General features: G+C 42.4%; 1 protein-coding gene across 1 annotated transcript; it reads left to right on the plus strand.

The window, feature by feature from the left end:
• The first annotated feature begins 6,992 nt into the window (after positions 1 to 6,992).
• LOC125514652 (condensin complex subunit 2) lies at positions 6,993 to 15,237 on the plus strand. Its single transcript, XM_048679989.2, has 13 exons — positions 6,993 to 7,395; positions 7,488 to 7,589; positions 7,707 to 7,824; positions 8,405 to 8,475; positions 8,555 to 8,615; positions 8,710 to 8,904; positions 8,992 to 9,269; positions 9,951 to 10,110; positions 10,184 to 10,440; positions 10,520 to 10,550; positions 11,287 to 11,426; positions 13,554 to 13,664; positions 14,753 to 15,237. Exons 1-13 carry the CDS (start codon positions 7,096 to 7,098, stop codon positions 14,963 to 14,965), a joined length of 2,037 nt encoding a protein of 678 aa, XP_048535946.2. The 5' UTR covers positions 6,993 to 7,095; the 3' UTR covers positions 14,966 to 15,237.
• Positions 15,238 to 15,905: the final 668 nt, after the last annotated feature.

The raw sequence follows: 15,905 nt of genomic DNA on the forward strand, positions 1-15,905 counted from the left end.
AGACTTACCAGAGTGATTGGGCGAGGTCTGTGTGACCTTAGCTCAAGGGGAATACGGTGAGGACTGGGTGTCCTGAGCTGCGTGTTCAGGACTGGGTGTCCGGGACTGTGTGTCCTAAGATTTAAATACCTAGCCGCCCTAACCAGACGTACAGTTGTCACAGCAACTGGAACTGGTCCAACAAATCATTGTCTTCAGCGAGTCACTGGTTTCATCTTCCCTTCCCTTTACTTACTGTTACTCCTTGTGAAGTCATTGTATGTTCGCACTATCTTTTGTCTTCACTGAGTGACTGCGTGTTCTGTGTGGCTTCACAATATCTTCCTACCTGATCCTTACTATATTGCTGCTATTAGTCATTGTGCTTTCACTCTATTGAATACTTGACTATGGCTTGCCTAGTGTAGTCTACCTTCCGCTGCAGGGTAATAGGTTTATTTCTATCGTTTGTCTTCATAACTTCCACGTTTTGAAGACTTCCATAAAAATCGCCTATTCACCCCCCCTCTAGTCGATATAACGCACTTTCAAGACGCATACTTTCTGGTGCAACAGCAAGCGTTGGAGGATTTTAGCGCCAAACAGGACAAAGCTAATCAACTTGCTAAGCTTATTGCCAGCATGGTGGATACCCAGGATAACGTTTCTTGAGCTCTTCTGAAGTTGTTTTAGTTATGCTCTTGTTTTGCTGCCGCGTTTATTTGCACTGGTGGCCAATTTTGACGGCCAGTGTATATGATATGCTGCTTTGTTCCCTATATTTGCACTGGTGGCGAACTTTGATGCCCAGTGGATGTAATATGTGTAATAGCCGTGATAGCCTAGCGTTAGTTGCTTGCTTATTTATTTCCTTGTTGTCTTGTTTATTTGTTTGCTTGTAGTCATTGCAGTTCTTTTTCCGTGGTTAACTAGTGGCTGCAATAACCTATTTTTCAAAACTAGGCCACAATAACCATGGGCTAATATTTACTGTAGTGACACTGGGCCTCCTACGGGCCGTAGAAATAGTGGGCCTTCTACGGGCCGTAGAAACAGTAGGCCTTCTACGGGCCGTAGAAACAATGGGCCCTCTATGGGCCGTATCATCAATGGGCCTTATACGGGCCGTATGATTGATTGACCAAACATGGGCCAATAACAGGCCGCATTATGGCCGTAAACGGGCTAGAGTTGGAATCGTCCGTTCATGGGTTGACCGTAACGGGCCATCGTTAATAGGCCGTATTTGATGACGCTATGAAAACGGCCCAACGTATTAACGGACCACAAACGGACCGACTGTAACCACGGGCTGAATTTGGCCCACAAGCAGAAAATGATAGTAACGGGCCGTAAGTAAACAAATGCTGGAAATGAGCCCAAGAATAAATGGGCTCTGAGAAGGCCGAAAGATAACATGGGCTGGAAACGGCCCAACGGAATAACGGGCCGTTAATGGGTATAAAGTGATACACTGTTCATTACGGGCCAGTTTCACCACGGGCCGTTAATGGGTGTAAAGTGATACACTGTTCATTACGGGCCAGTTTCACCACGGCTCGTTAATAGGCCAAGAGTTACATAGGGCCTCATATGGGTCGAAAGACGTCATGGGCCAGAAGTGAAAATGGACTGGAATCATATTGGATGGCCCAGATGACGCTACTGGGCCTAATTCGGATAGGGCGTAACGGGCCTTGGGTTAGCGGGCTGTAAATGGGCTATATGCGAACAGGCCGTTAACATGCTTTCCATGGGCCGGCCCGCCACCTTTTGACCAAGTCAAACGGGTCGGCCTTTTCACAGGAATGGGTCTCTGTTGGGCTGTGCCACGTGTCGACGTATCATAGGCGCCTATCTGACCCACTGACGAGCTGACACGTGTTTCGTCCGGCCAATAAGAATTTTACACGTGGAAATTTCCCATTGGTCGGGGCTGTTAACGGGTTATCGGATCCAAAACCTGACCTGATAGCTTAACGACGTTCCGTTACGGTGGATGCCACGTGTCGGTCACCCTTGACGAAAGCACTTCTATGACGCGCGATTTATCGTCATGGAAGTGGACACTTCCGTGATGATAATTTTGGTAATGTCATGGAACACTTCTACGACAGCACAGGTATGACTATCTTGATTCTGTCATAAATTTGTCATGGATGTACATGCATGACAAAAAAAGCGACCTACTGTGACAAACACGTATCATCACGGAAGTGTATTTTTTTGTAGTGATGACTATTGTCGCTCTCTAGCTGGTCGCTTCCCAGTCTTTTTTCTAGCCTTCACCTGTACTAAGCGGGAATACTGCTTGTGCATCCAACTCCATAAACACCAAAGTTATTCCATATGAGTCCACCATACCTACCTATATACGGTATCTACCTGCCGTTCCAAGTAAATTTGTATGTGCCAAACTCTAAACCTTCAAATAAATGTCCTATTTCGTATGCTTGAATAGCTCATGTATCAACTAGGGTTGTCCGTATCTTCCATGTTAGGCGGGTTATTCTCAAGAGGAGTGGACTTCGCTCCTCACTCACGAGAAAATGGCTGGTCATCAGGATGCCCAGTCCCATGCTTTATGCAAATCAAATCAAAATAATTGCAAACAAAACTCCCCCTGAGACTCTTGTTAGTTGGAGGCACTCGTTGTTTCGAGCAAGCCATGGATTGATGCTTGTTGGTGGAGGGGGAGTATAAACTTTACCATTTTGTTTGGGAACCGCCTATAATGTGTGTAGTATGGAAGATATCGCCATCTCTTGGTTGTTATGTTGACAATGAAAGTATACCGCTCAAAATATTATTCATCTCTATTTTAAAATCGAGCTCTGGCACCTCTACAAATCCCTGCTTCCCTCTGCGAAGGGCCTATCTATTTACTTTCATGTTGAGTCATCATCTTCTTATTAAAAAGCATCAGTTGGAGAGCACCATTGTCATTTGCATTCATTACTGTTAGTTTACATTGAGTATGACTTGACTGGATCTCTTTTACCATGAATTACAATGTCTAGTCAGTCCTTGATCTTTAAAGGTGCTCTGCATTTATGTTTTGCGGTCTCAGAAAGGGCTAGCGAGATACCATCTTGTTATATCATATTATGATTGTTTTGAGAAAGTGTTGTCATCCGAGATTTATTATTATTGCTCGCTAATTGATTATGCCATTGATACGAGTAAACATGAGACCTGAGAGTTATTGTGAATATGGTTAGTTCATAATCTTTGCTGAAAACTTGAATGCTGGCTTTACATATTTACAACAACAAGAGCAAACAGAGTTTGTAAAAGTTTTTCTTTATCACTTTCAGTTTGTCAACTGAATTGCTTGAGGACAAACAAAGGTTTAAGCTTGGGGGAGTTGATACGTCTCCGTTGTATCTACTTTTCCAAACACTTTTGCCCTTGTTTTGGACTCTAACTTGCATGATTTGAATGGAACTAACCCGGACGCTATTTTCAGCAGAATTGCCATGGTGTTATTTATGTGCAGAAACAAAAGTTCTCGGAATGACCTGAAACTCCACGGAGCGTATTTTTGGAAATAATAAAAAATATTGGCAAAAGATCAAGACTAGGGGGCCCACACCCTAGCCACGAGGGTGGGGGCGCACCCCCTACCTCGTGGGCCCCCTAGAGCTCCTCCGACCTTAACTCCAACTCTATATATTCACTTTCGGGGAAAAAATCAGAGAGAAGGATTCATCGCGTTTTACGGTACGGAGCCGCCGCCAAGCCCTAAAACCTCTCGGGAGGGCTGATCTGGAGTCTGTTCGGGGCTCCGGAGAGGGGAATCCGTCGCCATCGTCATCATCAACCATCCTCCACCACCAATTTCATGATGCTCACCGCCGTGCGTGAGTAATTCCATCGTAGGCTTGCTGGACGGTGATGGGTTGGATGAGATTTATCATGTAATCGAGTTAGTTTTGTTAGTGTTTGATCCCTAGCTAGTATCCACTATGTTCTGAGATTGATGTTGCTATGACTTTGCTATGCTTAATGCTTGTCACTAGGGCCCGAGTGCCATGCTTTCAGATCTGAACCTATTATGTTTTCATCAATATATGAGAGTTCTTGATCCTATCTTGCAAGTCTATAGTCACCTACTATGTGTTATGATCCGGCAACCCTGAAGTGACAATAATCGGGACCACTCCTGGTGCTGACCGTAGTTTGAGGAGTTCATATATTCACTATGTGTTAATGCTTTAGTCCGGTACTCTATTAAAAGGAGGACTTAATATCCCTTAGTTTCCGCTAGGACCCCGCTGCCATGGGAGGGTAGGACAAAAGATGTTATGCAAATTCTTTTCCATAAGCACGTATGACTATATTCGAAATACATGCCTACATTACATTGATGAATTGGAGCTAGTTCCGTGTCACCCTAGGTTATGACTGTTACATGATGAACCACATCCGACATAATTCTCTATCACCGATCCATTGCCTACGAGCTTTCCATATATTGTTCTTCGCTTATTTACTTTTCCGTTGCTATTGTTACAATCACTACAAAATACCAAAAACATTACTTTTGTTATCATTACCTTTTGCTATCGTTACCACTACTATCATATTACTTTGCTACTAAATACTTTGCTGCAGATATTAAGTTTCCAGGTGTGATTGAATTGACAACTCAGCTGCTAATACTTGAGAATATTTTTTGGCTCCCCTTGTGTCGAATCAATAAATTTGGGTTGAATACTCTACCCTCGAAAACTGTTGCGATCCCCTATACTTGTGGGTTATCATTACACTCTACAGTCTTCCTTCCTTAATGGGCCAATAGTCCGGCCCATACATTAGTTCGGCTGGGCTCGGACCCCCTAGTCCAGGTCACCGTCACCTTGTTACCTTCTTGTGTTTGATTTGGACCTTTGTATCCCTCTATGTGTATGATTTAGCATATGTGTGATCGGATCTTGTCTATATGAGAGTTCTTCTTATGTTCCTCTTTGATTTGCTTCCTCACCCCCTCCAAGTGTGAAAAGATCTTCAATTAGGGTTCCATCCTACATCAACAGGCTAGGAAAAGGCCCAACTCTTTAACGGGCCGCTAAAAGGCCGAAAAATAGACATGACAGAAAACAACCCAATTCTAGGATGGGTCATTAACAAGCTGAGAACACACTGGGCCATAATTGGTCGCATATACAGAGCGAACTATTAACGGGAGGGAAGTGGCGATGGGCCGCAATGATGTCGAATGGACAACGGGCTGGTGATGGGCCGAATCGATACCCTTCTTATGGGGTATGGTTGTAAATGGGCCATGTGCAAGAAGGTCGTTATTGGCCTGGCCTTTTAACCTAAATGGGCCACTGCTGGGCCGTTCCACGTGTCGATGTTTCATTGGCGCCTCCCGTCCTTTGTATGCAGGACATCTCTCGCAACGCCGAGCCGACACGTGGTTCCCTTGGTGAATGAGAATTTGACACATGAAAAATCGCCATTGGTTTCGGCTGTTAATGGATTGTCGGATCCAAAATCCAAACCCGCACTCGATAGCTTAATAGTGATCCGTTACGGTGGATCCCACGTGTCGGTTACCACTCCTTGGTTCAACTTCCATAAGGATAATGTGCCCTTACAAACTCCTTGGTTCAACTCCACAATATTTTTAGGCTCCCAAGTGACACCTAACCAATGTAGGAGACACCACTCTTCAAAAGGCAATATATGTTTTTGTTGATGAGGAACTCCTTGCTCTTGTTCTTCAAAAGATATTCTCCTCAGCACTCAATCACTCTCTCGCAGATTTGGCATGGTAGTAGGAGAAGGATCAAAGTGTAAAGCAACTTGAGGGGGCTAGAAATCAAGGATCAATGGTTGGAGTGAAATCCCCTTGATTTCAACACAAGTGTAGGTGGTTCTCTCTCAGAAAATGGATATGGGAAGTGGTAGTTTCGTCCTGGTTGCTCTCTCTGAGAGTAGGTGGTGTGGGTGGGCTATATATAGCCATCACCAAAAAAACCGTCACACACATTTATGCACAACTCGGTGGGACCGAGTGAAACCACTCGGTGAGACTGAGTGAAACCACTCGGTGAGACCGACCAGGGCAAAAGATTCGAACTTTAGGCTTTTCGGTGAGACCGAACGAAACCACTCGGAGAGACTGATGAGTGATGAACTAAGCACTTTCCATGCTTCGGTGACATCGATCGACTGCACTCCGAAATTCTGAGATGAAGTTGGTTGGTTACAGAAGGTTGGCATGCACACTTTAGTGGGACCGAATGTCATCTCGGTGAGACCGAGTCGTTAGGGTTCAGGCAGTGGCTTTCTCAAGTGTATCTCGATGGGTCCGGGAATATGTGTATCTGTGGGATCGAGATTGACTTTAGGATTCTAGACAAATAGGAATGTGAGGGTCTGGCTGAGCGTTTTTTTAGAGCAATATCCCTAAGCACTTGAGCAAATGACTCATGATCAAAACCTCATCCCCTTTTAATAGTATTGACTTTCCTATGAACTCATTACGATTTTTGATCACTCAACAAAAAATGTAGAGTCTTGGAGCTTTGCCAACATTGTTCCTTAGTAGCTTGAGGAGTCCACATCTTCATCCATCTACTTGCCTAGGTCGAATTCTTCCTGAAATATATCCGAGGAAAACATGTTATTTGTAAAAATGACTCTCGCGACATTTTTTTGGGTTGAAAGGGAGTACTCATTATGTATTTGAGCTGAAAATATGTTGTTTGTAAGGTCAGATGGGTTGTAGCACCCGACAAAGAAATGGATTGCAGCATCCGGTGATCTCAGAATACCATGAATTTTATGTTTAATAAAAAGAAAAACCATGAATTTTAACGGTCTTATCGGGTTGAAAATTTTCGCCTAATTTTCCATGCTAAAAAAATAAGCAGCCCATTGGAACGAAGAGAGAGAGAGAAAAAAAAAACAGCCCGTTGGATTCGCGAGTCGCCGATTGCCGCTTCTAGCGGCTCCCGAAAATTTGAACACCACCCCCGGGACGGAGCCCGAACGACACCAGACTCCTCCAAAACACCCCAAGCGGAGTGTAGAAAAGTAACCCCCGCAGATCCCCCGAACCCGATCCCCTTTCCCTCGCCGCCGTCCTTCCTTCCCCACGAGATGCCGCCCGCCGAGGACGCCTCCGCTGCCGCCCCCCCGCGGGCGCCGACTCCGCCTCCCGCCCGTGGGATGGCGGCCGGCTCGAGGCTGCTGCTGCAGTCGCCGCCGCCTGCGTTCCCGCTCGGCTCCAACGACGACCAGCTCGAGCGCGCCCGCGCTCGCGCCATGGCCCGCGCGGCCTCCGTCCGTCGACGCTCCCTCGCCGCATCTCTCGCGCCCAAGACCCCGCATCCCGACCTCCTCAACCGGGACGAGGTCATGGACCTATTCCACAACTGCATCAAGCTCGCCTCGGAGAACGTACGTGCCTCACCCACCGTCAGAACCATACATCGCTCCTGGATCTCACCAAGATTGTTTTTTTTTCTTCTCTGTCTGTGGAAATCTGGCAGAAAATCAACCAGAAGAATACGTGGGAGCTGGGGCTCATCGACCACCTCAGCGAGATCATCCTTGCCGGGGAGGAGGAGGACGACGAGACCAACTTCCAGAAAGTGCGCGTGATATGATCTTCCGTTTCCTTTCTTATTTTTCAATCTGGAAACAGCTTTGTGTTTCTTTTTCTTATGAAATAATAAGATTGAGGAAACAAATTATGGTTTTGCGACCAGGCTAGCTGCACGCTAGAGGCTGGCGTCAAGATCTATTCTCTGCGTGTGGATTCGGTGCACTCTGAGGCGTACAAGGTGCTCGGTGGGATCAACCGCGCAGGAAGGGGGGAAGAGGCTGGTATGTATCCACTTGCGTTGTTAGTATCTTCTAATTGTGCACCAATTTGAATTTATTTGTCTTGTTTAAGCGGCTTGGTATAAATTGCAAATACTCTTATAATGCTGGAAACCAACTCTGCAAGCTAAACTCTGAAGTAAGCTGTCATACATGACGTCCGTTTGTGGTTTACTGATAAGATCAGTTTCTAAGCTGATGCAAAGGAAAATAAGAACATCTTTTAGGTTTTTAATTTAAAAATATCACCATATCAGGACGACCTTAGCACCTTTTTGTTAAGGTAATAATCACAGTGTAATATTACCATTTCTTTGGGAAACCACTCAGTGCTACATACCATGTTATGCTGGTTTACATGAGTGTGCACTTTGCATGAGGCATCAACCTTCTGAGAATGACGTAGGTTTGGTTTGGTACATCTTTTTTGTTTATATTGTTATATGACTATTGTTGTGAATTCCCTATCTGTTTACTATTGTCATAAACTTAGCTATGTGTTCATAGTTGCAAGTTTAATAACCATAGAAAAATATAAGCTACACAACTTCTTACAGTGTTTTGATTTGGAAATTGTAACAAGATTTGGGAGAAGGTGGTGATGCAGAGCCTGCACAAGAAGAAGGCGTCAACAAAAAAGATGTTGATAGGAGGGTACATTTCTTTAACACGACTTTTCACTACCTGCACTTCACTTGTTCTTTATCTTGACAATGCTGTTTCGGCTATGCAGATTTCACCTGCTTCGACGCTGGAGTCCTCGTTTGAGGCTCTTAATGTTAAGAAGTTTGATGGTATGTTTCAAGCCTTTTCTCATTGTGCTTCTGTGGAATTTATTAATTCTATAATGGGGCTGAAACTACAAGGTCATTTTATTTGCAATTATAGCTGCCTTCACGGTGGATCCTCTATACCATCAGACTACTGCTCAGTTTGATGAAGGTGGAGCAAAGGGGCTCTTATTGTATAATCTTGGAGTATATGGCAGTTGTCGTGTGCTTTTTGATTCGTTTGAAGCGCCAGACAAATGCATCTTATCTGATCCTGAGAAGGCTGAGGTGATTGATCTTTCATTTGCTAAAGGTAATATCAGTTTGTCGCTCTGCTGTGTATGCTCTTTACATGTTGCTTCCAATTGGATTTCAGTGAGTTGCTACTACTCTTTGACAGAACAAATTGAGCAAATGATAGTTCACATGCCTCTACCCAATGACATCTCTCCTACCTTGAGGGATATCGTGGCTCAGTTTGATGAAGAAAATAAAAGGCCCTCACATGATGCATCTCCTGGGCAAATGCTGGTGATGGAAGATCAGGTGGTTGACAGTAATGATGACAGCATGCCACCTGATTGTGGAACTTGGGATTTTGGTGGTTGTGATGATCAGGACAGTGCATATGATGAAAACTGCAACCCAATGAATTTCAACTCAACAAATTATGAAGAGGTACTTGTAAACTAGACAAAATTGAGACATGGTCCTTCAGAAAAATAGTTACTACCTGGTTAGGGAACTATCTGTTGTTTATTTGTGCATTATGTACTTATCCATGCACTCCCTCCATTCCACAATAGAAATCCTCTTAGCCTCTCGAACTTTCCTCAAAATACTGGTCTTTCTAAACTTCCAACGCAGCTTTAGTGACCGTGTTCCAGTTTATTGCTTCATCAATGCCATCAAGAAAAGAGTTAATTAACCCTTCTTGATTTCTTGTGCTTCTGTGCCTTGCTTTTAGGAGGAAAAAGAGGCAATTTAATTCCTTGGTGATAAAAAAGATAAGGGCATGAAAATAACTGAAGGGTAACATGGACATCTCACTCACACTCTTAACTCTTGTGTCCAACTCCCAAACGATATCTTTTGAAACGTGGGAGTATATGAAGGCATATGAGGAAAAGTCAATTAGTCATACGGTAGAACTATTGATTTACATTTTGTATCTTGTACCTCAAGCATTTCTTTTGTTGTTATAATCTGCTGCCTACAACTGAGTATTGCTATTTCTCTTCTATTAGAACAATACCCACATCCAAGGTAGTACAAAAGAACAGTTATAGTTTGTTACAAGTTCAAAGTTCCAAACCTGATTCTACAAATTTGTTGTCTTGACTGTGTATTGGTATACAGGAAACCGATGACTATGAGTACAGTTTCCAGGGTCCAGACGGTCCTGATGTAGATGAAAGGCTCGAGAAAATTGCAGATTTGTTGTCACTTGGTGCGGGATTCTCTTCCAAAACAAATGCTTGGGCTGGACCCGAGCATTGGAAATATCGAAAAGTTAGAGGTAAACCCTGGCTAGTCCTATTTTGGTTCCATTTCAAACTAGCTTATTTAATACTGAGTTTACCATTGTCTAGATCTGGAGCCTGCCCAAACTTCTTCTGGTGATTTGGAAGTAGCAAAAAAGGCAAAGAAGAAGAAAGGCAAAGACGAGCCTGATATTGATTTCACCAAAGCATTGGAACATGAGAAGGCAAATGTTTTTGCACCTCCCAAGAACCCAAAATCATTGTTGCTGCCTACAAATAAGGGTAGCTGCAACAATAAACTTCCAGAGGATTGTCATTACCAACCTGAAAGCCTTGTTAAATTATTTCTTCTTCCAGATATTTTGGTAATGCTTACTTTCATGAAAGTTATTCTTGATATGGGCCTAGGATCGGCTGTAATAACTGTGCGTCTTTTTTTTGCAGTGTCTGGCTCGAAGAAGAAGAAAACCACTTGGTAAGTTTTGTTACATTCTCGCATTCTGTATTTGAATTGAAGATTTTCTCTTCCTGCTTAAGACTTTACTGTACTTCTTTCTGGACCTGCAAAAAATTGAAGTTTGAAAACAATAGGTTTACTTTTTTTTCTTTCTATTTATACTATATGTGTCTTTACAAGTTAAAATTGTTGTTCCTCGTGTATCATATATTCACATTGCATTATTGTACTTCTTTCTGGACTTGCTGGTTTTGATTGAAGACTTTATTGCTCTATTTACACAATCCGGGAAAGATTTAATCTGTTATGAACATTGATGTTAGGTAGCATTCTGTTAGCAGTATGTCTCAGCTTACAGTTGATTTTTGTAATCTAAAAAAATGGTAGATCCTGGTGCACGTATCTCCCGCTTGCGCAGGGTCCGGGGAAGGGTCCGACCACTTTGTCTTTTGTATGCAGCCTTTCCCTGCATTTCTGGAAGAGCCTGTTTCCAGGAAATTATTTTATAATCTGCTGCAGAAAAATAGCCTCAAAAGTAAAAAAAATTGTCAAGAAAATGATAATTTTGATAAAATCTGGCTAGATGATCCCATTTATCAGAATCCTCCGCAATGTGAAACAAAACCTGCAGCTCATACTAGGTTATGCCTTCATGAGTACTATTTGCCTATATTTCTGTTGATGTGATTTTGTTATTTTTTCTGACATCATTTATCTGGTACAATGGTCCACGGTGCCTTTGACCTCCTTATAGATGATTCAAGGGACAACAGCGATGACTTTATGCCATCCAGACCTTGGGATGATGATAACCTGGGCAATGATCATGTTGATGAAGGGGATGCGGCTAGTGATGTGGAAGAGCCAGTAAATCTTATTGCCAAACCAAGACAGGTGCATCCTCTGCCCCTTCTGCTTTCAAGACATTCATCTCTATGTACTTATATTTGGACGTTCTCCTGTATGTTTATCTTTCTATGTCCATCTGAATGTCAGTGGCCAGAAAAATCATCAAATGAACAATATTGTAGGCTTAAATGTCAAACAGTGGTTTAATCTCCACCGAGAAATTACTATCACCGGCTGTATTTAATGCTCATGATTGTCTTTGCCATATTATGTTACAAGTTTACAGTAATATACTGATCCAAGGTCAAGACATGTATAGCAAACAATATTGAAATAAGCAGTTGGAAATTTGCTCCATGGCTCCAAGATACCATTTCCATATTTCACTTGAATTGTTTGAGGATCCAAGTCAGGCAGTGGGTTGTATGCACTATGGCGCTTATGTGGACTTGTGCACCAAGTTCTATAGTTTACCATATAATGGTATGCAAACCTCTGAAATGACTTGACAACATTCAGACGACATGCATGTAAACATGCCATACAATTTCATGTCAAAATTTTACCCACACATCAAAGATCAAAAGGGACAAATTCAGCAGTGAATATTTCCAAATCTGAAATGAAACAATGTTCTGGTGCTATCTAGTACTCCCCCCTTCCCCAAATCTTAGGCAGATAAACTTCTCTAAAAAATCTGAAAATGCAAGGCAGATTTGGAACTCTACCTTCTGGCTCCCAACACACGGTATTCTCTCCCGTACAGTAAAGCCAGATTTGGAACTCTATGTTGCGGTTAGACAGAGCCCACCTCGCCTAGCTCTTCCCGCGCAATTTCTCCTCTAGAGCCACCCTGTTTGCTATTTTCATGGATCGGACAACCATGTTTGTTACAGGAGGGAGTACTATGAATTATTTGAGGATCAGCAACGACCATCCGTATGCTAATTTTTCTGCCAAAAGCTTACGCGCCATAGATAATCATAAGGAGAGAGTACCATGCATAGTCAATTCTTTTCTTTATTGTTTCGCAGTATGAGGATTGAATCTGGATCTGCTTTTTCATTTCATGGAAGATGCATGTAGGAAAAAAATAGATGTTTTCCTTAACTTTTTGAATGTTGAACTAAAGGTGTGGTGCGCTGAAGCGCTGATTGCACCTAAAATCCTCAGTGCTCTCAAGTCTCTCAAAGGATCTAAGCACAATCTTAGATGTTTTTACACGAAAGGCTTATATAAAGCCCCAAACAGCCGGCACCCAACCATACAAACACCGCACTGAGTTCATCAGTATAACAATTACAGCCCAAAACAAATCAAACAATAAAAGAAATATCAAATGTCTGATACAGCGACAACTTAGCACTCGGCTCGAGCTAGGATTGACTCTTAGCCGCCCTAATTGTACTGGCATGTACCTTTGCAATGCTATTGCTAGTATTTTGGTTTGGGTAGTATGTTATCATAAGAATTTGGGTTAAAATGGATTGTCAGGATAAAGTTTGAGTCTTAAGTGGCTAGTTCAGTCTGTCCATGGGCATGCTTTGTAATTTAGTAGAATGCAAGGAAATATAATTGTCCTTTTGACCTTTTCCTCATAAAGAGTTTTCCCTATCACCACCACCACCACCACCAACAACAACAAAGCCTTTAGTCCCAAACAAGTCGGGGTAGGCTAGAGGTGAAATCCATAAGATCTCGCAACCAACTCATGGTTCTGGCACATGGATAGCATGCTTCCACACACTCCTGTCCATGGCTAGTTCTCTGCTGATACTCCAGTCCTTCAGATCCCTCTTTACTGACTCCTCCCATGCCAAGTCTTTTCTATCACCACTGGTTTATTTTTTCCTACAATTATCTGATCTTGCTTTCAAGCCAGCCAATATCTATCGACCCTCTTCTGCACATTATACCCTGTTATAAACTACTGTTTCTGACACTGATGATGCCACATAATGTCTGTGCAACATCGGGTTAGTCGATACTCGACTACCGAGGGCTCCTCCAATCTACAGTTGTTGGCCTTTGGGCAGAGTGCTAAGCCCGAACAGTTATATACATAATTTTTTATTGTTCCAGGCTGATGACTCTTTGTGGTATAACCAATTTACTTTTGGGCTGTTGGTCAGTTCTGAGCTGATGCCTGTTTTCTTTGTGATTGAATCATAGGTCAATAAGATTGATGTACAATATGACAAGGTATCGAAACAAGTCGATGTTCATGCCTTAAAGGAAGTGCTCTGGAATCACATTCATACATCTGCTAAGACTGCTGATCTGGTAATACACGTGCTTTGGTTACTACTAAGTATGATCATCAAATATAGGTCTAACTGTCATTTTTTATGTAGATTAGCTGTGGCATCCCCTCTTAAAATTACTTGTTTAGCACAATAATTTGTTCAATTTTTTTGATGAAGTGCTTGTCATGATTATGACTTTTCCTATTCATTGCAATGCTACATATCTTGATGGATTATTTTGATATATTACATACGGGGCCACTGTAATCTAATATATACCAAGTAACAACCATGCTATTGCCATTTACTGGCTTTCTTGGTCCAAAACAGTTTCTAGTAATCAAGTTGCTTAGACTAAGGTGACATTTTGGGTCTGAGTTTTCGTATTTGATAGTAATACATATTATATATTTGTAAGGATATTCTATTTGTCTGCAATAAGCAATAGCTTACTGCTCATCGCTGGAATGTTGCAAATTGCTATGGGTTGGGTGTGTCCAACCTTTGAGGGACTGAAAAGAAATACCTTTAGACGTAGAAAACAAAATTTGTTGTGGTTTGACAATTTTTTGGGTGCCATATATTCTTAGTTTGATTTAAGAAAACATAAGAATTTGTGTTGTGACCAAACGTGGAATATTTGAAAAAAGGATCATTTGCAACACAGGCAACTGGAGTTATGTAGTACTTACATTCATATGCACCTACATACCTAATACGTTGCCCATGTTTTATTGATACCTTTAAACAAAAAACAAGGGTTTTAATAATAGTATAGTACTTAAAATCAACCCTCCTACTTGACTTTATATTCATTAGCAGCACGGGCAACTGGAGTTATGAACCTATATTCATATGCATCTACATACCTACTCCGGTAGTGGCATAGTGCACTCATGCATTTAAATGGACTTAAAAGAACATTGTTACTTTACAGGTTTGAGTACATGTACATTTTTGTCAGGGGAATAGAATAAGTTTACATGTAAACAATTAACATCACCATGTGCACACATTATATTTACATTCTTCACTAGTATTATGATTTCCTTACTTTGTTGGTAAGAACCATTTCCCCTTCCCGTCTTATGATTTACTTAAGCCTGATTGTAATTGGTCCTGCAGGAAAGAGATGACATAGAACCGTCTCTGTGCCTGACAAAGGTACTGCATGATCTTCCATGCAGTAACAGAGATGTTTCAACGACTGAAATCTCGCCACACCTCTATTTCATTTGTCTCTTGCATCTGGCAAATGAACACAGCTTGACGCTGCGCGACCGCCCGACGTTGGATGAGATCGACATATACATTCTGACTTCACCGCTTGTGAAGTAATCTCTGATGTTTTATTACGCTGCCACTGCATTATGTATCATGTATTTGATGCCATTTCAAATTGATCGGAATTTCCCAGAATGTATATGCTAACATGCAAGTGCTTGATGACTATCTGTAATCACCTTTTGTGGCATGGCTTATGTGATGAACATCGACATATTTTGCCATTTTTTTTAGCAAACATGTTTTGCAGTTCTTTTTCCACATGTTCTGCCCTTGTCTGGTATCTCACCAATAGCAACAGAATTAATGGTTGACCTTTTGGCTGACATGCGTTATTTTCACTAAGACATTGCTAATCATCACTAAGGGGATTTTATAACGTGGCTACAGAAACCAAAGAACAAGCAAATTCGTGGAGTAAACTTGCCTTGTAGCATTTCTATGGCACGCATCATATCATTTCTTTACATCAAGAATGTATCATAAACTTGTTGCACGTCATGGTGTGGGTACCCTGGTCTAGTAGTTGACCAAAACCATTGACTGGACGCGCAACAATGACGTGCACAATGCCACGTTGACAGACTTCGTGTTAGATAAGTGTCTGCAATTAAGCTTGTGAATAGTTTCAAATCCAAATTAAAACCAGCCCAAACCACTCTGACTTTCCTTCCAACAACCAATCCAATCCAATCCAAATATTGAAGTACAGAATCTAGACTGAACCAAGCCAAGTGTCTTTCCCATCCAAACCAATCTAAATTGTTCCACGTTTTTGGATTAAACCCGTAGTTTGAAACCGTTGACAAGCTGCTGCGTTGTTAGCATGAAGCTAATGGACAGAGGCACGGGTCAAAGAGAAGGACATGGCTTAATGTCGCCGCCTCTGCTAAGTGGGTCAAAGAGAAGGAGAGGGTGGGGGGCGGGGATGTGCTGCCGCTAGACCATGAGGCCGAGGGAGGGAAATGCGGCGGCCGGAACTCCGGTAGCAACG

Source organism: Triticum urartu, chromosome 6A (assembly GCF_056163025.1).
Source record: "Triticum urartu cultivar PI428250 chromosome 6A, HENAU_Tu73, whole genome shotgun sequence".
Lineage (NCBI taxonomy): Eukaryota > Viridiplantae > Streptophyta > Magnoliopsida > Poales > Poaceae > Triticum > Triticum urartu.

What these genes read in the sequence shown, in the direction of transcription:
- LOC125514652 (XM_048679989.2), top strand. Translation starts at nt 7,096, where the DNA reads ATGCCGCCCGCCGAGGACGCCTCCGCTGCCGCCCCCCCGCGGGCGCCG. An exon ending in AGGAAGGGGGGAAGAGGCTG is followed by an intron (nt 7,825 to 8,404) that starts GTATGTATCCAC and finishes AATTGTAACAAG; the next exon opens with ATTTGGGAGAAGGTGGTGAT. An exon ending in GAAATATCGAAAAGTTAGAG is followed by an intron (nt 10,111 to 10,183) that starts GTAAACCCTGGC and finishes ACCATTGTCTAG; the next exon opens with ATCTGGAGCCTGCCCAAACT.